The 27873-nt window shown below is 44.4% G+C and overlaps 1 protein-coding gene across 1 annotated transcript in view; it reads right to left on the reverse strand.

Annotated features, from left to right (window-relative positions):
- LOC124788752 (synaptotagmin-12-like) overlaps positions 1 to 27873 on the reverse strand; it is a gene marked incomplete at its 5' end in the record, with an annotated part of 103812 nt that overhangs the window by 35168 nt on the left and 40771 nt on the right. Inside the window, 4 exons of the mRNA XM_047256034.1 lie at positions 1607 to 1721; positions 8154 to 8309; positions 8391 to 8448; positions 23162 to 23183. Of these exons, the coding sequence (XP_047111990.1) occupies positions 1607 to 1721; positions 8154 to 8309; positions 8391 to 8448; positions 23162 to 23183 (351 nt within the window). The remainder of the gene's footprint in view (positions 1 to 1606; positions 1722 to 8153; positions 8310 to 8390; positions 8449 to 23161; positions 23184 to 27873) is intronic.

Genomic DNA, 27873 nt, shown 5'->3' on the forward strand with positions numbered 1-27873 from the left:
ACAGAAAAAGTGAAACAACTTCAAGACACGGTCGGGTGTCAATGTAACTTCATACATGTACACACCATTCTCTGTGACAGGTAGTACGGCTGCCAAATAGTATTAGCGTTTTTAGTGTTTACCGTTTTAACAGGCCAGGTGGGGTATACAAGGGGCGTGAAAACCATCAGCTTTTGAGTAATCACTTGGAAGTACATAGAGATGCCACGTTCTCGTGTGAGACTGTGTTATTAGCACCTGACAGAGTTTTAAAGGGGCCACTTCGAGAGTCTGCATTTGGGCTCCTGGGCGAATTTTTCAACATACAGGATCTGTGGGGAATTCAGATATGGTGATGGACCGATGTTGGACCAAATGGGATCATGAGGGCAAGCATATTCGTTGTCAAAATTCCAGTCGACACCATTTCACCACCGCAAGGGAGAACCACCTTGTTGTGTTCTATGGACATAGCAACCCTTACGCACCTGTGGGCCTGCCATCAGAGATCAAATAATTGAGGCCCTGCAACATTTTCTGTCATACGGCACCATTAATCGGATTCCAACAGCAGCCAGACAAGGAAATCACCGTCCCATTTGTAGGCTGCCGTTAAAACTACGACACAAACGGCTGCGTTTGCAGTCCTGCCACGACCGGGAAGCATAGACTCCTGACGAATGGTGCCGCACAGTGTTCAGCGATGACTCACGGTTCTGTACTAGCTCGGATGACCATCGTCGCGAAGGACGGTGGCGACTTGGGGAGTAGTCCCAATCTTCCAGTGTTTTGGAGAGGTTCAAATGGCTCTAAGCACTATGGGACTTAAAATCTGAGATCATCAGTCCCCTAGACTTAGAACTACGTAAACCTAACTAACCTAAGGACATCCCACACATCCATGACCGAGGCAGGATTCGAACCTGCGACCGTAGCAGCAGCGCGGTTCCAGTCTGAAGCGCCTAGAAACACTCGGTCACAGCGGCCGGCTTTTGGAGAGGAATAGCGTCATTACTGCTAGCGTCATGGTGTGGCGAGTCATCGGGCGTTGAGGGAACTTTGATGACACATCCTGTGTCATTATTTGTTACCTTTGATGAGACATGATCGGGGTGCCATTTTGCAACAGAAAAATGTTCGTCTGCACATGGTACGTGTCTCTACGAACTGTGAGCGTGGCTACTGTGGCCAGTAGAATCCCCAGATCTGTTCCTAATAGAACCTGTGTGGAATCAGCTCGGACGTCACCTCCATTCCAGTGCCAACATCCAGGATATTAAGGAGGAGTTACAACAGCTGTGGGCCAAATTGCCTTACAAGAGGATACCAAGGCTTTATGACATCCTTCTCGACCGGATTAGTGCATGCATCCAGGCGAGAGAGGGTGCTTCTTCGTACTGATAAGAGGGCTCATACTGCCAAATCTTTGTAAATTTTACTCCACTGTGTAACTTATGAAATAACACTACGTACCGTCTCAAATGGTGAAGTTTCATTTCTTTTCCTCTTGCTCGTGTGGACGCTTCACTATTTTTGTCAGACAGTGTACAAGCGACAAGTTTATGATATGTGTTCTAGAAGCCACAAAGCAGTTACAGAGGTTACATTGTCACAAGAAGGTGCCTACCCTGGTCTGCACGACGCAGTTCCTGTCGGGCGAGAGCGAGAGCCGCACGTAGGAGTCTGGGCTGTCGGCCAGCTCCTTGGCCTCCAGCACGGTCACCACCAGCTCGCCACTGCTGCTCGTCCCCGGAAACACAGAGAAACAAGCTGTTAACTGAGTGTACGTTCTGCCGCGGAATGAGTCAGTTGACACAAAAGTTTTCTGGCGATGCCGACGCGTCGTATTGTAAACTCACTACTGTACCGAAATTTCGGCCACAATGATTGTTTCCTTCCCCTCCATCTACTGGAAATAATTTTTGTCCAGGGTCCATTATACAGGAAGATTCGGAATTCCTATTACACAGTTATAGGTATTGTAGGGGTGTCTCAGGACAGTAATATTTGGTAATAATCACATGTTGCAAATTGCTCTGTTTGGAAGATAAACGACTTTGAAAGAACGCCAAAAGATACGCTGCAGCTGAACAACAACGTATGCTCGATGTAGAGACCACGAGTCCCGTTGCACAAAGTTTGCCTGAGAACAATGTACTCATGCACATGGTCCGAAAGTCCTGAACTGTCCTGTATGACCTACTCTGCAGCCTTTTCACGGGCAAGAAGATCGTCCTGTGGTTCCACAGGAGCGTCGTAACAATACTCTTTATGTAGACGCACAGGAAAAAGTCTAGAGGTGTTATGTCGGGCGAATGCGGTGGCCAACGAAACGGTCTACAGCGACCCATCCGCCTGTGCCCGAATGCTTAGTGAAGGTGCTGACAGACGCAGAGCGAAAAGTGGACTGGAGCGCCATGACGCTGGAACTACATCTTCAGACGAGTATGCAACGGCACATCTGCCAAACGCTGCACCAGTACGCCTTGTAGGGAGGCCAACTAGCTGTGACCAGTTAGACGGGGCGGTACAGTACATGGGTCAGTGAGACGACCGTGGATAATACCAACCCACACGTTACACCGAAACGATGTTGAAATCCATGGGATTGTCTGCCATGAGGGTTTTTCTCACTCGAAATGTGGCTGTTACGAAGGTTGAGCAAACCTTCGTTTGTGAAATGCACTTCACCTGTAAAAGAATGATTCGAGGAAAATCTGGAACGTCGACACAACGGTGTAGGAACAATGATAGGTACGTGGCGCAGATTCAGCTGGACTCAGCACATGCCCCATTGTAGGTAGTATGGGTGAAGCTGCTGCTCTGGAACACATCCACGGAACCTGCGATGTTGCGGGTACTCGTCGGCTGTTTCTGGGCGAACAGTAGAAGGACTTACTCTCCAACGTCAACAGTGCGGCCTTGAAGGTGCCGATTTCCTGAAGCTGTCGTCCCAGTTTTGCATAAATGGCATGTGATGGACAGGCACGACCTGGAAATCGTTTTTGATACAGGTGACGGTTAATCGACCATTTTGTCCACTTTCATCGTAGATGAGCAACATGTCGGTATATTCGGAAAACGTATCTGTAATGCACCGCCTTTTTCTATCACTCAGTGGCGGCTGATGTACATGGGCGTCAACTCATTGGACTGTTCTCTGATGACACTTGAATGACGTCACACGAGACATCAAATGAGATGAGACACCGACCTCTATCAATGTGTATTGCCTTCCCATCATTCAGAGTCGTTTATCTTCCTAACGGCGTATTTACGGACATGGTTTACTACTGGATATTCCTGTCCTGAGTTCCCTCTATAGCGCCAATAAAAGATAATCAAAAGAATAACGATATTAGCTTTTAGTGGGTATTGCAATAAATCAATGGGGGAAGTTTCAATTTTGTGCTGGGCTGTGACTCGAACCCGGAGTCTTCCGTTTCTCATGAACATCCGGACACGATCCCCGATGGACACAAATTTCCAACTTATTCGCACACTACTGCCAATTACTCTTACTAATCGCTGTGATCACTGATTCCCGCAGGAGTTGGGGGGTGTTTGTGCATCTGTATGGAAGGAATCATTGGCCGTTTGGCCCTAGTTGTATTTAGAATGTCACATAATTTGTGAGGCGATTTTACGTGTGAAAACAAACTGAGAAAGCAATTGTGTCAAATAAAGACAAGGTTGGAGACCGTGGCTGTCACATAAAATAAATTAGTGATGGTGTACAAAGACCAGCCGTAAATTGGTTTTAGGTGACTATTTAAAAAATACCGTTACTGGCTTCGAATTTTTCACAATTTATCATCAGACGGTTTTTTTTCTCGCTTTCATCAAAATAAATTATACATTGGTTTCCTGTGAGTTGACCTAGGATAAACAATAATTCAAAACTATAAACGTGTAACCAAATGGTTGCGCTACATATTTGTGTTGGAATGTAACTTAGGTGAAATGTCCATCTGGCGCATTAGTTTTTGCATTTTTCTTCCAATAAAGTACATTCTCAAGGATGTTTGTATTTTCACAGTCACAAACGTTGGGCTGCATTGTAAACCACTTTCGCTCGGTATGTTGTAAATCAAAACATATGGTGCACATTGAAAATTTTTTTGTGACCGAACGAAAGTGGTTTACAATGCAGTGCAACGTTTGTGACTGCGAAAATATAAACATCCTTGAGGATGGATTTCATTGGAAGAAAAACGCAAAAACGAATGCGCCAGATGGACATTTCACGCAAGTTTTATTCCAACACAAATATGTTCCGCAACCATTTGGTTACACGTTTCTGATTCTGAATTATTGTTTATCCTAGGGCAACTCACAGGAAACCAATGTATAATTTGTTCTGATGAAAGAAAGAAAAAAACCATCTGATGATAAATTGTGAAAAATTCGAAACCGTAACGGTATTTTTTAAATAAAGTCATCAAAAATCAGTTTGTTTCTGGTTGCTGTACACCATCAACAATTTATATACCAAAAAATCTTGTGAACATGTGTCCGATTTTCGATCGTTATGGAAGTGGAGGAGAATGAAAACTACACACATTCATTGATGATTATGAAGACAAATGTGAATATTACTTACCAAAATGCTGTGTCTGATCCATCCAACAAGGAGTGTTCAAAAAGTTCCCCACCAATCTCACTACACTTGTCGACACATTGGATGGTGTGTTGCGTTGCACATCGAACATGACCTCGGCAGGGTTTAATGCAGCCAGCAGCGTCGGTGATGGGAAAGACAAGTTCTTCAACTGGGACATTTTCGTAGCGTACACATCCTCCTTTAATCAGCCCCATAAACAGAAGTCTAAGGTGGTTAGGCCGGGAGACCTGGCAGGCCAGTTAATGGGACCGCCACGGTCAATGTACAGTTTAAGAAATGCGTTATTCAGATACTGGGATACTTGTCTGGTACAGTGAATCGGTGATCCATTATGTTGCAGTTACATTTGCTGTCGTTGCTGTAATGCCACGTCTTTCAAAAGTGCAGGTAGGTCTTCTATCAGCAAATGTGCGTATGCTGGGGCTGCCGTGCGGCTTGGCAGAAACACAGGCCGTATCACACAGGATTTCAATCACACCACATCAGACGTTCACTGATAAACTAACTTGGAGTCTTGTTCCACTAATGTTATGTGGGTTCTCTATCGCCTATGATGAGAACTGTGGTTGTTCATGATACCATTGGGTGTACATGTAGCCTCATCTGTTAATAAAGTGTATTGCATGGTGTCTCTGTGTGCTGCCAACGGTTTACAAAATTGTCATATGCTTACTGAAACACCTGGATACAGATTCTGGACGAGCTGCACATGGAATAGGTACAAGCTCTCAGAATGTAACGTAGGCTCACTCGCGTTTGTGGAATATCAAGCTGACGGCTAACTCGCCGTGTGCTGGTGGTGGGATTCTGTTGTATCATTGCAATAGTGTCTTCCCTTTCCTCAGCCGACTGGACGGCTTTGCGTTCTGATATTACGGATACACTGGTTAGTGTTCTGCATTCACTTGATGTTCGAAAAAACCTGGAAAATGCCAGGCACAGGGGGTTCGTCGATCAGAGAAACGTCTCTGGTATTTTGTCAGAACTGCATGGCCGTTGGGAATGCAGTACCCACCCATACACAACGTGTCTGCTTATTCTAGACGGGTGAACGTAAGCAGCATGTTGTTATTCACGGACACCACGGACTTCCTCAATTAAACAACACTCAAGCACGACACGCACACGGCCTCACGACTGCTCACTGATCCAACCCACGGCTGCACACTGAGCACACTTGCAGCTGTTGCCTCGGTGCGACACCACAGAGCTGCCATCTGTTGAGAACTCTCACAGCTCCAGTAGGACGGATCAGTCACCTGTCCCACAATCATTCTGTCCACCACAGCGCCTACACAGCATGTCGGTAAGTAATATTCACACTTGTGTTTATATTCATTCATGGATGTGTGTTGTCTTCAACCTGCTCCAGTTCTATGACGATCCAAAATCGAACATTTTGTTCATAGGACTTTTTCCGTTTATTGTCACATGTAGAAGCACCTCATAAATTATGTGACATTCCTACTGAATCATCCTGTGAGGCAGCTGCGTCATAACACCCCGTGTATCTCCCCAACCGTAATAGATACAAAGATGTCGTTTGGACAGTGAATTGCAGGGACAGGGGCTACTTGAATACATCACATTTCATGTTTGTGCTATTTTTTATTACAGAGATATGAGGCCAGCTTTGTTTTTTTTAAATGGAACCCTATGTTAAATTTTAGCGTAACATGATAGGCTTAAAAAGACGGTTTCAAATATGTGTATGTAATATTATTTAGGCGAATAATTTTTGAGACACAGATATGTTCTCGTATCGTGTTCGTCTTTGTCCAGTGCGACCTTTCCTGTTGACCACTGAGGATCTTAACAGGTAAGGCGTTGTTTTCCTGCTTCTCGATAACACCACAAGATGACGCACGAGGTAGCTGGAGAGAAGGGTATAAATATGCTGCTGGGGTAATGAGACATCGCATTTTCGTCACAGTTTCTTGGGGCAGACATGTACACCAATTAAGAAAATTTAGATATGCTTCTAGCGTATGGTGGAAGCAGAAGAAATGCTGTTAGAGCAATAAAGCGAAATGAAGAGCTGTATCCTGATCGTGAGCGTCCTACGCGCCAGCTTGTTGCACGTATTTGCAAGAGACTGCTTGAATCGGGATCATGGAACGCCATACAGAGGACAAGGCAGAAAACTGCAACTGGCGAGGTACATGAAGAGGGCGTATACTGAATTGCAATAACTATGCACAGTTCCTGCGAAACGTTCTGGCCATTTTGCTGGAAGAGGTACCACTAACTACGCGTCAGTGCATGTGGTTCCAACATGACGGCAGTCCGACTCACTCTTCCCGTGTGGCTACAGAGCTGTTAAATGAAAAGTTCCCGGATTGTTGGACAGGACGACGTGCTGCTGAAGTGAAGTGGCCAGCCCGGTCTCCTCATTTGACCACTCTTGATTTTTTTCTGTGGGGAGCAATCAAATATAGGGTGTATGCTCAAGTACCAACTACGCCAGACGATATGAAGCAACTAATCATCGAAGCGTGCGCTGATATCTCACGTGACACCCTCCCAGCCGTTCACAAATCAATCGAACGGCGACTACAAATGTGCATTGCAGCAGAGGGGAAGCATTTTGAGCACATGCTCCAGAAAAGTTTTGTATCATGTACAGTATGTATTTTGCATATTTGTGTGTATTTGGTTCGTATTGTGATCAGTAGTAAATATTTTCAAATAAAAAACTAGTACATACGAAATAATTGTGACCAGTAAGGGCTTCCTCAATTACATTTGTATTTCTGTTATTTAAAATGTATTAACATCTTGTAGTATTTTAATACTGTATGTTGTCTATTATTTTGGTATCACAGTTGTGAAATAACTGAATAATATTTGCGCGACATCATCAGTTAATTTTTATACAAAATATCGCAGTATGTATTACTATTGTCGGGTAAATGGGCGTGTTTGTGTAAGGACGAACTCGCGACGTTTACCATGTACTCTACACAACAGGAGAGGTCGCCTTCGACAACGTCGCTTCGTAGGACGAACACGATACGATAATATATCTGTGTCTCAAAAATTATTCGCCTAAATATTATGATATACACATTTTGAAACCGACTTCTTAAGCCCATCATGTAACGCTAAAATTTAACATAGGTTCCATTTAAAAAAGCAAAGATGGCTTCATACCTCTGTCATAAAAACTAGCACAAACGTGAAATGTGATGATGTGATGATTGTCCCTGCAATTTACTGTCCAAACGGCATCTTTGTATCTATAACGGTTGGGGAGATACAAGGGGTGTTATGACTTAGCTGCCTCATCCTGTATATAGTATTTAGAAGACTTATCGCTGGTAATGAACTTATGTGTACGAAAGGTAGAGTTGTGATTTCAACAATGTGTGTGTGGAAACTGGGAATCATAGTGATTGATAATTGATAATAAATTGAGCTGTTGGCTAAGAGCACACGGTCATTTCCAGACGCGATTGTGACCGACGGATGTGAGCTCTGCTATTGGTTAAGCAACGTGACTGCCGAAAAATAATTAGACTGCGGTAGTAGTTGACTAGTAGCTTACAACCTGTCGCTCTCGAGGCCGACGCAGAGGTACCCGGCGACGGGCGCCTCCTGGAGGTCTCCCAGCACGACGGACGTGTCCGAGCAGACCGACTCGCAGGAGGCGGCGCGCCGCAGCCCGGCCGGCACGTCGCACACCTCCAGGTCGGTGGCGGGCGCACTGGGGGCGGCTGGGGGCGGCTGCTGCTGCGGCGGCGGCACTGGGGATGGCAGCGGCAGCGGCGGCGGCGCCAGCGGCGGCGGGGGCGGCGGCGGCGGCGGCGGCGAGGGCGCGGGCCGCAGTGGCTGCGGCGGGATCGCCATGGCGCCCACGCCGGCCGCCGCCGCAGCCGCGCCCCCGAACCGCAGCGCCACCTCCAGGCTCGTGTCCGACTCCGCGCGCACCTGCCGGAACGCCAACCACCGCAGCTACAATCGCGCTCTACCAGAACTACGGTTCGCTAGTTTTGGCACGCTGCATAAAAGGATTACCGGTAGTATTGGTAGAGATGGTAGGGAAAGAAACACAAATGAATGCGTAAGAGAGAAAATGAGAGTCGACGACTTCTCTATGTTTTTTTTGTTTGTTTTGCACATTATTAGAACTGCACATCGTTCAGTGCTAGTCCATAGTGTACTATTTATTCTTATAGAATACAAATAGAATTTTACTGTATAAGCAATAAAAATTAGCTGAAAGCGTAACTTCTGCGCCTTTATGTAACCAAAGCAGTTACTTCTGGTGGACGCGCAGTTACCATGCGCAAACATAAAAATATGTATAACTGTTGTTGTTATTTTGTACTCAATAGAACGTCCTTCATCATAATCAAAGTTACTTATGAATAACACAAACATATTTTATGTGAGTTCGACGAAGTACTAAGCGATGTTTAATATGTTACTTCTTGTGCGTCATTTTTATTTTTATTTTACCTTTTTGTTAAGGAAATTGTGTTCTCTAGCATTATATGATGAATCTCTATTGTTTGTTTCAATGTTACCACAATATCTTTCTGTTTCACCTTACAAATCAGCGATTTTCGGATAAAAGCTGAATTAAACATTGACATTTCCAGCTTTCCTATAAATACGGTTTATTCTTAAGTAACAGACAGGAGGGTAACTATGTAGAATAAATATGTTCCAAGGGTTACCCGGCCCCTTATACATTGTAGCGCCAAAGAAACTGGTACAGCCATGCGTATTCAAATACAAAGGTTCATAAACAGACAGAATACATCGGTTGTTACATCGGTAACTGGTGCTACAATCGCAGGTTATAAAGATTTAAGTGAGTTTGAAAGTCGTGTTATAGTCGGCGCACGAGGAATGGGACACAGCATTTCCGACGTAGCGATGAAGTGGGGATTTTCCCGTACGACCATTTCACGAGGGCACCGTGAATATCAGGAATCCAATACAACATCAAATCTCCGACATCGCTCCGGCTGGAAAAAGATCCTGCAAGAACGGGACCAACGACGACTGAAGAGAATCGTCCAACGTCACAGAAGTGCCAACCCTTACTCAAACTGCTGTAGATTTCAATGGTGGGCCATCAACAAGTGTCAGCGTGCGAACCATTCAACGAAACATCATCGATGTGAGTTTTCGAAGCCGAAGACCCACTCGTGTACTCTTGATGGCTTGGTTCAAATGGCTCTGAGCACTATGGGACTTAACATCTGTGGCCATCAGTCCCCTAGAACTTAGAACTACTTAAACCTAACTAACCTAAGGACATCACACACTTCCATGCCCGAGGCAGGATTCGAACCTGCGACCGTAGCAGTCGTGCGGTTCCGGACTGAGCGCCTGAACCGCTAGACCACCGCGGCCGGCTGTACTCTTGATGACTAACTTAACTCTTCCCGAACGGTACCGACCGGCCGCCGCGTCATCCTCAGCACACAGGCGTTACATGAAGCGGATATGGAGGTGCATGTGGTCAGCACATCGCTGTCCCGGCCGTTTGTCAGTTTCCGAGACCGGAGCCGCTACTTCTCAATCAAGTAGCTCCTCAGTTTTCAGTCTTGATGATTGCACGACACAAAACTTTACGCCTGGCCTTGGTCCGTCGACACTGACATTTGACTGTTGATGACTGGAAACATTGCCTGGTCGGACGAGTCTCGTTTTAATTCGTATCGAGCGGATGGACGTTTACGGGTATGGAGACAACCTCATGAATCCATGGACGCTGCATATCAGCAAGGGATTGTTCAGGCTGCTGCAGGGTCTGTAATGGTGTAGGGCGTGCGTCGTTGGAGTGATATGGGACACCTGATATATCTAGATACGACTGTGACAGGTGACACGTACGTAAGCGTCCTGTCTGATCACGTGCATCCATTCATGTCCATTGTGCATTCCGACGGTCTTGGGAAATTCCAGAAAGATAATGCGATGCCCCACACGTCCAGAATTGCTACAGAGTAGCTCCAAGAACACTTCTGAGTTTAAACACTTCTGCTGGCCACCGAACTCCCCAGACGTGAACATTATTGAGCATATCTGGGATGCCGTGCAACGTTCAGAAGAGATCTCCACCCCCTCGTACTATTACGGATTTATGGACAGCCCTGCAGGATTCATGGTGTCCATTCCCTCCAGCACTACTTCAGACATTAGTCGAGTCCATGCCACGTCGTGTTCGGCACTTCTGCGTGCTCGCGGGGGCCCTACACGATATTACGTAGGTGTACCAGTTTCTTTGGCTCTCCAGTGTATATCCTCTCTGAGTTCGTAGACGGTTCACCGATTACTGTTTTTCGGGTACTGTAATAAGACACTCATCGCATGCGTAAAGAAAGAAATGGTTATGAGGTAACGCAACTGGCATGAAACACAACCAGTGTACAGCTAATGCGGGTAGCACCGCAACTGACCAAAGCTAGTTTGACAACTACCGTTGTCTACGCTTTCTTGTGATAGTCTACAGTAGTTGTACAACTCTAACTGCAGCGCTTTGATGCTGGTGGTCGTAGGCGGCACAAACATGCCGACTTATAGTACGGAACGCTTGCGAGAGCTGAAGAGAAGTTGAAAAATGTGTATATCACGAGAAATGGCAGTTTGTTTGAAAGTTTTACCACTATGAGCGTCTTTGGATGCTTGAACACATGAGCGATACATATTATTTGGCTACCAGAAGTTTCATTATTAGTAGAGCACAGTATTGCCAAATCAGCTGACTCTTTATATTACAGTTTAGCTGGCAAATAAGTGATTTAGTAGGCGTCCGAACATATGGCTCTTTTCTCAATCATTTGATTCTTTTCTAGATTTTTTCTTGACTATAGGAAAACATTAAAATCTAAGTTTATTAAAGTAAAATTATCTGTAATGGACTAAGACTTAAAAACACTCTTCTCGATTCCATCAAAATCTAGATCCTATTATTAGACTGAATTAAAAAGCACAAGAAAGCAAAGTAAAGCTGTGTTGGTGTGCCTTCCAGCCTCATTAGCTTATTCGTACACAGACGAGAGCCCTATTGGAAACGCTGTTGAGCATAGCTGACATCAGCAGAGTATAGAAACTTCACAATAATGAAGGAAGCTGTTATAAGCAAAGCTGACTTTAATTTATGCAGCATGAATCAGAAGTTATACGCTTCACTGTTGCAATGAACAATGTGCCAGCGACTGAACTGGAGAGAGAAGCGACGAACGCCTGTTCACAGCAGTGCTGTGCCAAATGTAGGAAATAACCTAATACTGCAGTGCAGATATTGTGAAGTTTGTTCTGTAGATACATTACTTACATTTTTATTGTAAGAAAAAGAAATTAATCTGAAAGAAACTGACATAAAGATGTTTATTTAAGCACATTTTTACCCAAAAATATGGGTTTTAAAAATGGGCTTATATTTTACACGTAAATCATAGGACGAAACCTCAAATTGTTATATCTACATTGGAGGTACAAGAGCATCCAGGAATCATTTCCTTAACGAGATGCACAATGTGTGGTCTAAATCCTTACTCTTTTATCTTTCCAGAGGCATTACATTTTTCGTTTATATTTTCTCTCCTGCTATTAAAGCCATTGAAATGAAACGTCGTACAAGCATTTAATATTGAATGCAAAATTCTATGGAACACTTATTTCCTGAAGTTGTTTTAAACTGATTCACATCCCTGATATCATTAAATGTGAATAAATTATTTATCAAGAACTTCAGTCCAAAGAAAACAAAGACCCATCAAAATAATATGAGCCTTGATTATATTTTGGCTTGTCTGTGTATAACATTTTATTCACTTGTTCTTCAGAAAGTTAGACTTACGTAACAATATCTACCTTACTGCATTTTCGGAGACATACCTCCAGCCTCCCTCCCCCCTCCCCTAACAAGTAAATACCTTGCACCGTATAATTTCTGCAAATATAAAACTGCACAATTATACACCTTGTTTTATTCCAGCTTTTTTCTCTCTTTTTTGTAGACACGTTTCGCTTATTTAGATTTGAAGAATTGGTAGCACTGGTAAAGAGCGTGTGAGTCGGCTGCAGAGAGAGAGAGAGAGAGAGAGAGAGAGAGAGAGAGAGAGAGAGAGTTGTGTTGTCGCTGAGTGTGGAACTTTGATGGCGGATGTGACGTAAAGAGCATGAATTTTATTTGAGATGTTGGTGTGATTGAAGAAAGAAGACTTTTTTGAGATGTCTTTGTAGGTAGACGATGCTTTTGGAACAAGGTAGTATGCACGGAGTTTTATCTGTTACAAGAACTAGCAGAGTTATTGTTGTAAATAAAGATTTCATCGTGTTTAACAATATGTACGTTTTGGTATCTGGGGCGAATTATCAGCCATGTGTTAAGAATCTTAATTATTATTCTTCGCCCTCTACCTCCTGTTAAAAGTATTTCAGTAGGGAAGCAAAAAGTAAATTTTACGTAATTTAAATATTATTTGTGTGAGTTAATTTTTATGGAGGATGATAAAGCTAGGAAAAAACCGTAGTTCTCGTTAGTACGAATCACTTCTGTGCTTTTAAAAGGACTTTTATAGAATTTTAAAATATCGTTTCATCCATTTGCAAATATTTCAGTAAAATTTATCCTCACTGTTTGAATGAAAAGTGTAGCTTTACTGCGCTCTCACAACTTCTACTATTGCGTGGTCAGTCAGTTGCATTTTTGGGAAGATACCAGATTCTCATTTGGCAAAGCAACCTAAAGTAAGATAAGGCAAATAACCGCGCAGTGCAGTTAAGCACATCATATTGTTACAACTGAACAAGGCATAGAAGAAGTGAATTATTCGTTGCAAGCTAAGAAAGAATTTTAGGGCCCAAGCAAAACTTTTAATATTTGCAAAATTTTCGTATAATTCAGTAGATGCAGTTTCTAATAGGGTACAGTTTCAATACGCAACAGTTAGCCATTTTGCGTGATTGTTTGATGAGGAGGCATTCTGAATATGACTTATAGCCATTCTTTGTATTCAGTTTTATTTACACATAGATTCAGTTTAGTGTAATTGGCACCATACACATGAAAAGTAATTTACACAGCTAATGTTCGTAAGCAAATGCAGGGTAGCGAAGGTTAGTCTAGATCAGAGTACCTGGACGACACTGTAATCGAAATTTAAAAGCGAGAGGTCTTGACACACACAATTTCCACTTACCGAGTTTAAGCGTACAAGTTTCAAAATAGAGAGAATTGGGATTCAAAGGTGTCGAAGAGCTCGCTACAGGCGAGCAACAAACTCGCATTAGGACCAGGATTGGGAAGAAACTCGGCCGTGTCCTTTCCGTGTCGCTGATGTTGAGATCTACCTATACTGCCTGATCAAATGTATCGGGACACACCTACGTAACGTGGGACTGACTAGTAGATGTCACGAGAGGCGGACCCGCCAATATGGAGGTGGCGGGGAGTACTGTGTTGTCAGGTCAGTAACAGCAAAATATGAGGCCAGGTGTGCTCAGTGACCTCGAATGTGGATTAGTCACTGGATAACATCTGGGTAATAAAATCGTCAGAGAGATTTCAAACCTTCTAAAGCTGACCAAGTAGACTGTTGGTGTTGCAATTGTGAAGTGTAAACGCGAAGGAGCAACCACAATTTATCCAAGACCACGCAGACTCCATGTACTGACAGACAGGAAACGCCGAGGGCGATTTTAGGAAATGGAGTGAAATCAGCGGAGGGAATCACTCGTGAGTTCAAAGGACTACCGGCATTTCAACTAGATGAATGCTGCGCGTAGGGAGTTATAAAGAACAGGGTAGTCTACAATGGTCGAAAAGCTCCTGATCAGCCACACATTTCTCAGGTCAGTGCTAAGCGATACTTGAGGTGGTCTAAAGAGCAACGGCACTGGGCAGTGTACGTCTTGAAACTAGTGATCTGATCAGCCACACATTTCCCAGGTCAGTGCTAAGCGATACTTGAGGTGGTCTAAAAGAGCAACGGCACTGGGCAGTGTACGTCTTGAAACTAGTGATCTGTAGCGATGAATCACGCTATACCCTGTCGCAATACGATAGAAGCGGTTTCCAGCTCTCGCCTATGAGTGTACGAAATACAACTGGGAACACTGCCGAACAGGACTGTTTTGGCGGACCAGGCATTATAGTGTGCGGAGGCATACTGTTGAATGGGCGTAGTGATTTCCATATCTTTGAACATACACTACTGGGCATTAAAATTGCTACACCAAGAAGAAATGCAGATGATAAACGGGTATTCATTGGACAAATATATTATACTAGAACTGACAGGTGATTACATTTTCATCCCATTTGGGTGCATAATCCTGAGAAATCAGTACCCAGAACAACCACCTCTGGCCGTAATAACGGCCTTGATACGCCTGCGCATTGAGTCAAACAGTGCTTGGGTGGCGTGTACAGATACAGCGGACCATGCAGCTTCAACATGATACCACAGTTCATCAAGAGTAGTGACTGGCGTATTGTGACGAGCCAGTTGCTCGGCCACCATTGACCAGACGTTTTCAATTGGTGAGAGATCCGGAGAATGTTCTGGCCAGGGGAGCAGTCGAACATTTTCTGTATCCAGAAAGGCCCGTACAGGACCTGCAACATGCGGTCGTGCATTATCCTCCTGAAATGTAGGGTTTCGCAGGGATCGAATGAAGGGTAGAGCCACGGGTCTTAACGTATCTGAAATGTAACGTCCACTGTTCAAAGTGTCGTCAAAGCGAACAAGAGGTGACCGAGACGTGTAACCAATGGCACCCCATACCATCACGCCGGTTGATACGCCAGTATGGCGACGAGGAATACACGCTTCCAATTTGCGTTCACCGCGATGTCGCCAAACACGGATGCGACCATCATGATGCTGTAAACAAAACCTGGATTCATCCGAAAAAATGACGTTTTGCCATTCGTACACCCATGTCCATCGTTGAGTACACCATCGCAGGCGCTCCTGTCAGTGATGCAGCGTCAAGGATAACTGCAGCCATGGTCACCGAGCTGATAGTCCATGCTGCTGAAAACGTCGTCGAACTGTTCGAGCATATGGCTATTGTCTTGCAAACGTCCCCATCTGTTGACTCAGGGATCGAGACGTGGCTGCACGATCCGTTACAGCCATGCGCGTAAGATGGCTGTCATCTCGACTGCTAGTGGTACGAGGCCGTTGGGATCCAGCACGGCGTTCCGTATTACCATCCTGAACCCACCGGTTCCACAATCTGCTAACAGTCATTGGATCTCGATCTACGCTAGCAGCAATGTCGCGATACGATAAACCACAATCGCGATAGGCTACAATCCGACGTTTATCAAAGTCGGATACGTGATGGTAAGCATTTGTCCTCCTTCCACGAGGCATCACAACAACGTTTCACCAGGCAACGCCGGTCAGCTGTTGTTTGTGTATGAGAAATCAGTTGGAAACTTTCCTCATGTCAGCACGTTGTAGGTGTCGCCACCGGCGCCAACCTTGTGTGAATGCTCTGAAAAGCTTATCATTTGCATATCACAGCATCTTATTCCTGTCAGTTACATTTCGCGTCTATAGCACATCTTCGTGGTGTAGTAGTTTTAATGGCCAGTAGTGTAGAACACTCGTAGATCAACGTTAGTGTGCCGCTGTACTTCTTCCCCGTGTCTTTCGATTCAGACGTGCATTTGACACTTGCTTTGCTTTTAAGAATGACAATCCGCAACTGCATCGAGCTTCGTGGAAAACGGTCGTTTAGCCGCTAAACGATCGCTTTCCACGAAGTGGGGCCGGGGCTGTGCCTCAGCTTGACATGGTACCACGGTAGTTCAGATTTTTATGTTTGACCATGCCTTATTCTGGCATGTATTAGTTTATTTTATGCTTCTGAAGAAGGCTAGATTACTCTAGCTGCAACCTGGGTAAAGACTGGTAACATTTCGCAACTGGGGTGGATTTTTGACGTATTAATTTATCACAGTTGCTGACAGGGCTGCAACATGTTAAAAATACTTAGTTTTCTAGTATGCAACGAACCATCATAAATCGCGATGACTTCAGTGTGTTTACTTTCTTTGAACAAAAATGCCATGTCTGTCCGTCTCACTCCGTATTTCTTTGAGTTACTTTCTGTACTATGCTGTAATTGTTCCTTCTATGTCTGTTCCAAGCTATATTACTTGGCAGTGACACATCATGTCAAAGTTACTTTCGTCCTTTTTGCACATCAGTGTAATACATTGACCGAACGGGGCTGTAAGGTGGGTTGGGTTGTTTGGGGGAAGAGACCAAACAGCGAGGTCATCGGTCTCATCGGATTAGGGAAGGATGGGGGAGGAAGTCGGCCGTGCCCACTCAAAGGAACCATCTCAGCATTTGCTTGGAGCGATTTAGGGAAATCACAGAAAACCTAAATCAGAATGGCCGGACGTGGGATTGAACCGTCGTCCTCCCGAATGCGAGCTGTAAGGTGGTGGAACGGCTAAAAACATAAGTAAAAAAAAGAGAAAACACTAGAAAAATGTAAAAATAAAATCAGACAGAAAGTTATCGCGATGCGTATCAAACAATTCCACTGATCTGACGATTACTGAACTGGAATTTGATTTTGTCTAGGCAAAGTATTACGGGAGATATCGATGCATCTTTATCAATGTTTTCATATTTTAATAATAATTAAATCATCGTGTTTTAAGTAAAAATAGTTACCAGAATCGAGATGTTTCCTCGAGAGGAACAACTTATTGAAGGAAAGCATTTAAAAACAGACCAAAACCGAGCCATTACTTATTGCCTATGTCGGAGAACTGCACATAATGGTGACGGTTCTAATTTTGCACATTTGACAACTTATGTTAATTTAAAATTGCCACGCTGTAGGTTTCGCAGTTATTGTGTGTAGGTAGTGGAACATCTTGGGGGGAGGAATTATAAAAAACAGTTGTCAGGAGGAAGTCATGAGGGGCGCGTGCTCCTAGTCAGTGTCCTCCGCCCTACAGTCTGGCGACACGTGGGATGCTGCGCATTTGTGACGCAAGCGCGCACTGGCTGGCACATTCTCGCTCCAGCCGCGCCCTCGCGTGTGGGCAGCAGTCGCGGCGCCAAGGCGGACGGAGCGCTCTTTTCCCCACGGACGGATGAACGCTTTGATCGCTTCACGGGAGCCGCTACCCTACCACAGCCACGTGGGCAGCTGCGAAAATTGCAGCATCAGTGACGTAACTAGAAGGATCCGCACTGTGTCCACACACACAAGTTGACGCTGCTTTTCTCGCCTTTTGAAGACGGCGATACGGGACTGATACCTCAGCTTAGGCACTGTAAAAGGCATTCCCTGAATTACGCGTGAAGTTTAGGATCATACTACGACATCTTGCATTTTAAAAGCCAAGTGCTACAGCGTATGTATAAAGTAAATTACCGACCGCGAATTTATTTCACCGTTTTACTGTAAATCTCCCCATCCCACGGACCATGGACCTTGCCATGTTGTTTGGCTTGCGTGCATCAGTGATACAGATAGCTGTACTGTAAGTGCAACCACGTCGGAGGGGTACCTGTGCAGAGGCCAGACTAATACATGGTTTTTCAGTAATTGCAACAATCTTTTCAATAGTTGCAGCGACAACAGTCTGGACGATTGACTGATCTCGCCTTGTAACATAGTCTTGCTAAAGGATGACAATTGTTGATCTATATGAAATAAATCGTCATAACTTCTGAACGGTTTGCGCCAGGACGTTCAAACTGCACGGTTGGTAGCGGGGCATGATGGGAACTAGCACGGTTGTTTGCAGATGACGCTGTAATTTACCGTGTAGTAAAATCATCAGACGATCAATTCCAATTACAAAATGATCTAGAGATAATTTCTGTATGGTGCAAAAAGTGGCAATTAGCACTAAACAAAGAAAACGGCGAGGTCATCAACATGGGTACTACAAGAAATCCAATAAATTTTGGGTAAACGATAAATCGCACAAATCTAAGGGCTGTCAATTCGACTAAATACCTAGGAATTACAATTACGAGTGACTTAATTGGAAAGACCACATAGATAATATTGTGGGGAAGGCGAAAAAAAGAGTGCGCTTTGTTGGCAGAACACAGAAGATGCGACAAACCCACTAAAGAGACAGCCTACATTACACTTGTCCGTCCTCTGCTGGAATATTGCTGCGTGATATGGAATCATTGCCAGGTAGGATTGACGGAGGACATCGAAAAAGTGGAAAGAAGGGCAGCTCGTCTCGTGTTATCGCGCAATAGGGGTGAGAATGTCACTGATATGATACGCGAGTTGGGATGGCAGTCACTGAAACAAAGGCGGTTTTCTTTGCGGCGAGATCAATTTACAAAATTTCAATCACCAACTTTCTCTTCCGAATGCGAAAATATTTTGTTGACACCCACCTACGTAGGGAGAAATGATCATCGCAATAAAATAAGAGAAATCAGAGCTCTAACGGAAAGATTTAGGTGTTCCTTTTTCCCACACGCCATTCGAGAGTGGAATGTTAGAGAAGTAGTATGAAAATGGTTCGATAAACTCTCTGCCAGGCAGTTAAAGTCTGAATTTCAGAGTAACCATGTAGATGTAGATGTGGATGTAGATGGGTTAGCGACGAAGCCCACTTTCATTTCGTCAATAAGCACAATTGGTGCATTTCGGGGTCTGGGAATCCGCATCTCGTGATCGAGAAGTCTCCTCACCCTCAACTGGTGACTGTATGGTGTGCAATGTCCAGTCCCGGAATAATCGGTCCGGTATTCCTTGAGGGCACGGTGAATACAGAACGGTACGTGAAGATTTTGGAACATGATTTCATCCCCATTGTCCAAAGTGGCCCTTATTTCGACAATATGTGCTTCATGCAAGACAGAGCTCGATCCCATCGAAGCAGGAGAGTGTTTGAGGTACTGGAGGAGCAGTTTGGGGACCGCATTCTGGCTCCGGGGTAGCCAGGGGCCACTGCCATGAGCCTCGATTGGCTGCCTTATTCTTCAGAACTGAATACATGCGACTCCTTTTTGTGGGGCTATTTTAGAGACAAGATGTGCAGCAATAACCTCAAAACTATTGCTGACCTGAAAACAGCCACTCAGGGGTCATCGACAGCATCGATATTCCGACACTCCAGTGGGTCATGCGGATGAATTTAGCTATTCGTCTATGCCACATCATCACCAATGACGACATGTCATAACTTAAATCCGAATATATGTAGTGACATTTACATGTTGAATAAAGTGTGTGCAAGCCGTAGTTTGTAACTAATTTACTTTTCTTTTCTTATAGTTCAATAATTATCATCCTGTATGTTGGTAGTCCTGTAACTAGCCGGTTAACATTGCAGGAACTTAATTCCCTTTGAATTATTGTTCCAGTTCAAATGTTCAAATGTGTGTGAAATCTTATGGGACTTAACTGCTAAGGTAATCAGTCCCTAAGCTTACACACTTCTTAACCTAAATTATCCTAATGACAAACACACACACTCATGCCCGAGGGAGGATTCGAACCTCCGCCGGGACCTATTGTTCCAGTGCTTCGTATAATGTGCACATGGCCTGATATGAAATAAATCGAGCACAAATTTAAACTTCAAAGCCATTTCATTACTGTTCACCTTACGTTAACAGAAATTCATACCGCGTAGCATTAGTAACCTGATACTGAGAATGTTATGCCACCAGTTGTCAAATGTGTGATTTTTTAGCACAAATCGTTTCGGGACTACTTTATCTCATAATCAAACGTTATAAAACAAGGAAACAAATCAATAAATCACAATAGCACACGCACTGACAACCACATTAAAATATTTATACCGTTCTGTGGTATAACATACCTTACAGCTTCTATGCCATTAGACCCCGTCAAAAGCAAAAACCCAGCAGCAAACATCCATTGTCAGAGATAAAACTCTCCTTAGAATATTTCGTATTAGCGTGTGAACACTCTCAAGGCACAGCCATAAAACTGAAGGCAGCTGCTTTCATCTACCAAATATAGTGTTACCTGCAACGCATGTTTTACAGCCCCACCGATGGTACTGTCTATTATAAAATCTATGAACATTGTACGTCAAGTCCTAGCAAATACTAAAAACCAATTCTAGACCTATTTTACAACGAGAACATCCACATAGAACGGCTAACAGAACAAATAAGTCATAATTCTGCTAATGGGAATACCTAATGACATAGAAGCTTTAAGGTATGTAATACCACAGGGCCATATATATTTTTTTATATGGTTGTCAGTACGTGTAGTATTGATTGGCTTCCTTGTTTTATAGCATTTCATAATGAGATAACATAATTCCGAAAAATGTTGTGCTAAAAGTATCACACGTTTGACAATGGTGGCGTAACATTCTCAGTACCGATTTATGAGTCAGTTGTATGATGGCTTCACAACAGGCAGCAATAATACCACCAACTTGCTGAAAGTATATGTTCCTGACTATTCCGAGTTCACATCACAACTCTTTCTCTCTGTTAGATCTCAAAAACTACTACTGATAACAATACGGCGAGAAGTCAAAGACACTCTCGTAACTTGTCAACTACAAAAATATTACAAAACCATATAAAAAGGCACGCATTATAGTAATATTACATGCAACAATTCATACGGGAGGCAGCCGCTTACGATGTTCCATTGATAACGGTTGAAAGCAAAGGAAAATTACGGCCTCTGTAATTTTCGAGGACATGCAGCTCAACTGTCTGGCTTAATGATGATAGCATTCTCTTGCGTAAAATATTTCGAAGATAGAATAATTGCCGATTTGGATCTCCGAGCCGGGATTACTCAGAAGGACGTTGTCATCAGGAAAGATAACACTGGTGTTCTGTGGGTCGGAACGCGGAACGTTAGATCCGTAATCGCTAGGTCGGGTAGAGAATCTAGAAAGACAAATAGACTGAAGTTAGCTAAAGTGGGAATTAGTGAAGTGCCGTATCAAGAAGAACTGGACATCTGGCCAGGTGAGCACAAGGTGATCAACACAAAATCAGATAGGGGTAACGCATGACTATGTCTAGTAATGAACATGAAAATAGAAATGATGGTAACCTACTATGGACAACATAGAAAAATGGAAAAATTGGTGGAAGTCATACTGACCCTACGACTTATCTTAGAAGGCAGACTGAAAAAAGGCAAACGTTAGTTTATAGCTTTTGTGGATTTAGAGAAAGCTTCGACAGTGTTGACTGGAATGCACTCTTTGAAATTCTGGAGACAATGAGGATGAAAAACAGACAGCGAAAGGTGATCTATAAGTGTGCGAACCAGACAGCAGTTTCGAAAGTGAAAGGAAAAGAAATGATAAAACCGTGAGACAGACTTGTAGCCTATCCTCATGTCGTTTAATCTCTGCGGTGAGTTAGCTGTGATAGAAACGGAGGACAAATGTCGAAAGGCAATTAAAGTCCAGGGGGAATAAATAAAAACTCTAAGCCTTGCCGATGATTTCGTAATTTTGTCAGAGACAGCTAATGACTTGAAACAGCCGCTGTGTCTCCAAAACAGATTATAAGATAAATATCGTCAAAATTAAAGTAAGTAATAAATCAGGTGATGGTTAGGGAAATAGATTAGGGGGTTTGGGTTGTTTTTGGGGAAGAGACCAGACAGCGAGGTCATCGGTCTCATCGGATTAGGGAAGGAAGTCGGCCGTGCCCTTTGAAAGGAACCATCCCAGCATTTGCCTGGAGCGATTTTAGGGAAATCACGGAAAACCTAAATCAGGATGGCCGGACGCGGGAAACAGATTAGCAAATGAGACACTAAATTTTCATTTCTTGGCGAACATTAATTTTATATTCCGGATCCTGTAGCCATTCTTTCGGAACATGTACGTCAGGTGATTAATCTCGGAATCCAGGTTGTCCTTGTCACAAATAGTTGTAGGTCTATAATGTAGAGTAGCAACGTTCTGGACTGGGGGCGTAGAATCTGTGTGCTGTGATGTACGAGGGGGTGCTGAAAATTAATCTGAAAATTCTTAAGGACATTTAGATAAAACAAACGCTGTTAATATTCTGCATCTTTATTTTTTATGTCTACATATTTATTTTTCAACATAATTATCCTGGTGAGGAATACATTCTCTTAAGAAGAGACCAGTTTGTTGAGCCTGTCACTGTAGGATGTTTGACTTTTTTGACGGAAACACAACCTCACCTCTGCTGCACCGCTTCATCACTGTCAAAGTGAAGTCCTCGAAGGTGTTCTGTAACTCCTGAGAACAGATGAAAATCGATGGGGCAGTGTGGAGGATGATCCGATGACGGATCGTTTGCAGGTGTCGCAGCGCTCGTTTGCGGTCTGGCTTTGTCATGTTGAAGGAGGCGATTCTCCATGAGCGGACGAACTCTAGGAATTCGGGACTCGATTACAGCACACTGTTTCTCACGCACCGGCATACATTATGTGATCAAAAGTATCCGGATACCTGGCTGAAAATGACTTACAAGTTCGTAGCACCCTCTATCGACAATGCTGGAATTCAACATGGTGGTGGCCCACCTTTAGCCTCGATGACAGCTTCCACTCTCGCAGGCATACGTTCAGTCAGGTGCTGGAATGTTTCTTGGGGAATGGCAGCCCATTCTTCACGGAGTGCTGCACTGAGGAGAGGCATCGATGTCTGTTGGTGAGGCCTGGCACGAAGTCGGTGTTACAAAATATCCCAAAGATGTTCTATAGGATTCAGGTCAGGAATCTGTGCAGGCCAGTCTTTTACAAGGATGTTACTGTCGTGTAACCTTTCCGCCGCAGGTCGTGCATTATGAACAGGTGATCGATCGAGTTGAAAGACGACATCGTCATCCCCGAATTGCTCTTCAGCGGTGAAAAGCTAGAAGGTGCTTAAAACATCAGTGTAGGCCTATACTGTCATAGTGCCACGCAAAACAACAAGGGGTGCAAGCCCCTTCCATGAAAAACACGACCTCTCCATAACACCACCGCATCCGATTTTTACTGTTGGCACTACACATGCTGGCAGATGACGTTCAGCGTGCATTCGCCATACCCACATACCGACATCCTGCCATCGGATCGCCACATTGTGTACCGTGATTCATCACTCCACATAACGTTTATCCACTGTTCAATCGACAAATGTTTACGCTCCTTACACCAAACGAGGCGTCGTTTAGCATTTACCGGCGTGATGTGTGGCTTATGAGCATCCGCTCGACCATGAAATTCAAGTTTTCTGACCTTCCGCCTGACTGTCATAGTACTTGCAGTGGATCCCGTTGCAGTTTGGAATTCCTGTGTGATGGACTGGATAGATGTCTGCCTATTACACATTGCTACCCTCTTCAACTGTCGGCGGTCTCTGTCAGTCAACGGACGAGGTCGACCTGTTCGCTTTTGTGCTGTACGTGTTCCTTCACGTTTCCACTTCACTGTCACATCGGAAACAATGGGTGTAGGGATGTTCAGCAGTGTGGAAATCTCGCGTACAGACGTTTGACACAAGCGACAGCCAATCACCTGACCACATTCGAAATCCGTGAGTTCCGTGGAGCGCCCCATTATGCTCTTTCACGATGTCTAATGAGTACTGAGGTCGCTGATATGGAGTACCTGGCAGTAGGTGGCGGCACAATGCACCTGGTACGAGAAACGTTTGTGTTTGGGGGTGTTCGGATACTTTTGATCACATAGTGTAGTTACGTTACACACTGGCATGTTACACGCTACAACTTGGAGCCCTCTAGCGGCAGAGGGCTGCAAATATGTAGGCATGAAGAATAAAGATGCAGAATGGTAATAACGCTTGTTTTATTTAAAAAAGCCTTAAGTGTTTTCACATTAAAAATCCAGAGACATTACTTTTCGGCGTGCCCTCGTAAATCACTGTGCGTCGGCTTGCGGTGTAGAGAGTGGCAAAGAAGCCCATTCGATTTTCTTTCGACGCTCAACAGAAACAGCAAAAAATGACAGCTTTCCTTGTTTCTCCGTCTCGACAGCGAATCAGATCTGTAGGTGCATGCCATTCACGTTATCGACGAACTGCTTCAGAGCTTCGTTGCCGTGTGACCATACTATAAACGTGCCAACATTTCGATAAAATGAAGATGGAGAAACGGAACGAAATGTAATGCGCGTTCCTCGAAATGCTTCATAAAGCAATTAGTCATGCTGCAGACAATGGAGAACCTATCTGGATAGATGCGGAAGTTTCTTGAAGAGCGGTCTAACCAGTATTAATACCAATGAGCCAAGTGGTGGACCGTGTGAAGAACTGGGAACCGCAAGAGAAGCAGAGGCTCTGATGCTTGAAGACTGGCGTATCACAGTTGAAGCGATGGTAGAAGAAAGCGAATATTAGTCATGGATTAGTGTTCAACACCTTGCTTGACATTTTGAGTATGACAAAAGTTGTCGTCCGCTAGATTCCGAGACTGCTCACATCCATTCATAACGCTTGCAAAAACAAGATATCAGTGGAAACGTTGCAGTTGTCTAAGGCCGATCCAGATGATTTATTTAGTCGGCTAATCACCATAATGACCAAAAGTCAATGCTGGATTATCACTATGACCTCAAGACAAAGATGCAAAGCAAGAGGTGGAAACATATAGACTCACCACTGCCGAAAAAGATTAAGACCTAATATATTTCGGGCAGGGTGATAATGATTGTTTCTTGGAGCTGCCGTGGTGTGGTGCTAATAGATTATCGTTGTAAGGAGTAAATCGTCACAATAGCATCCTATTGAAATTTTGTAACAAGTTTAAAGGGAGCGGTCGTAATGAAGCGTTGGAGGAAGCTATCCAAAGTGGAGTTTTTAGTCAACAACGACGAGTGGCGGCTGAATATCATGTGCCAATATGCTACAGCATACTATAAATATTGCACTGAACTTACGCCATATCTCTTCGAATGTGTGCTGGAAATCGCACTAAAACTACGCAATTTGTCTTCGAATTCGTGCTGGTATGCAATTAAACAGACGAAAACATGTTTTGCAGCCCTCGCTCCGCGATAACTACAAACCAGTGTCGAGTGCTGAAATGTTGGTCTGCCGTGCTACGATCAACTCAGTGGAGAATGCAGCTGTCTGTTTTCGACTGTTCTTGCTCTGATGTGACGTAATCCATTCCAGCATTGTGAGTGCTATGTTGCTCACAGCATCAGGTGAGTACCTTTCTTTGAAAGTGTGTGTAACGTATTGTACAAGCATAGGTTATGACAGACTCTTGAAGAGCAGTTGTCGTAACGACGGTGGATGCGCTGTTCACGTCCCGTCTTCTGTGTCGAGTGTGCTCGGAATTGTTCACTATTTCGTCGCCCCTAGTTCGGAGTCTATCACAGCCGTCATAACAATGACTTATTCAGTAACTGGGCGCGAAATATGCTCCACAGATAGGTTAGCCTAGTATATTTACAGAGGTCCATTTTCATGTGCCGAGAATATAGTGGGTGACCTGTCCGACATGTGGTGGCATATTCATAAAGATAACCTACCATAATGATCAGTTTTCAACCCCATCATGCATAGATGAAAGCTTTTGAAACTGAATGTTTTATATATGGCGACTTCAAAACTGATCCCAAGGACATAATCAGTATCCATCTCTCGATAACGGGCAGTGTTGCCTACAAAAAATTAGTCAGTGATAAGCTGTGCAACAGAATCTTATGCGCAAATGCAAGTAATCTTAAATTTAAACACTCCGCTGGCCACATTGATGCAGTCTCTATCGATCACACGGACTTGGCTTCTGTATGTTACAGGTCTTCGAACTCCCATTTGAAGTACTTCCAGATGTCGTCACTGCAACTTTCCAACCTTGTGGTAAAGTGGACAGCCACATGGCCAAAAAAAGGGCTCACTTTTACAACATAGCTGGTCGTCAGTGGGGCACGACAGATTAAAACTGAGTTAACAATGGCGATTATTATGCACAACGGACAGCCAAGTATTTCTTACAGTTATGGCCACAAATGGCACATCAGGTTGGCGTGTCTACAACGGCGACTTGCTCGAATACCGACAGGTGAATGTGTGACTCCTCCTACAATTATGACCCTCCCCCTCAAATATGCGGGGGTGTACAGACGGCCGTCCCATCTGACATTGGCCACACTCGTCCGATAGACGCACCCAACAGAGACAACATGTAGGAATCAGAAATACTGAACCCATCCTCTACAGCGGCACACCTTCAAAAGGTAAACAATGGCTGACCTTGCAGGAGTGCATGAACGAGAAGTCGGACATTGACACATGTGTGGTGCTAACTGCAGCCTCTCTTCCTGACAATACAGTGGCCGAAGAGATCCACCCTATTCGGATGCTGAATCACACATATCCAAACACGAAACAGTGACATGTTCTGTTGGACGACCGCCTTTAGTGAACATCTGGAAAGGATTGCGGATCGTCTGATGTTGGTGACGGCGATAGGGAGCTCGCAGTGGCACCATACCCCCCCTAGACCGCATTATGGACAGCGTCAGTCCTTCTGTCCTTTCTGTGCCTGCCAATAGTGACGACAGAGTCTCCGCCAAGAGCCAGCTGAGATATCCCATCAACAGTCGACGGTATCTCATGGCGACTGGGTGGGCGATTGTGAAATAGGCTCATCGCATGTAGTGTCGGATGGCATGCGACGGATTTCAGTGTCGATTCTGTGCTACTGTCGGTGTCCACGATGAAATATCCTGACGTAAAGAGCCCACAACACTTACAGTGGTGTTGATGGTCAACAGCCTTGCGATGGACAGACTTCAAACCTACCTTGTTGCGACTATTAACCTTAACCTGTTGAGACTATTAACATCAACACTATACGGACGTTCATTAGGTTATCCTTGCTTCCAGACATGCTGAACGCTGCTGACATCGATACAGCCTTTCTCCAGGAAGTATGCGTCGACGACTTCCCACGCATATATGGCTATGACACATGTGCGGCCCACACCTCTCCCACAGGCAGCGGTGTCGCTATACTCCTATAGGAAGGAACAGTGGCGGACAACATTCACTGCCTCCTCGGTGCTCGAGGAATGGTACTCACGGTGCTGAGTGTAGGGTTTATCAATATCTGCTTACCATCTGGCACAGACAGACATCACCAACATTCACGTTTCTTTGCAGAAGAAGTCGCGCCGCTCTTCCAAGGCCGCCACAACTATTTAATGCTTGGGAGTCGCTTCAACTGCGTCGTGTCACCCAAAGGCCAGCCCCCACGATATGATATGTTCCTGGAACTAGGGACACTAATCGGAGATCTGCAAATGCTGGACATTCGGGAGCATATTCGCAGCATCGA

This window comes from Schistocerca piceifrons, chromosome 3 (genome assembly GCF_021461385.2).
Source record: "Schistocerca piceifrons isolate TAMUIC-IGC-003096 chromosome 3, iqSchPice1.1, whole genome shotgun sequence".
Taxonomy (NCBI): domain Eukaryota; kingdom Metazoa; phylum Arthropoda; class Insecta; order Orthoptera; family Acrididae; genus Schistocerca; species Schistocerca piceifrons.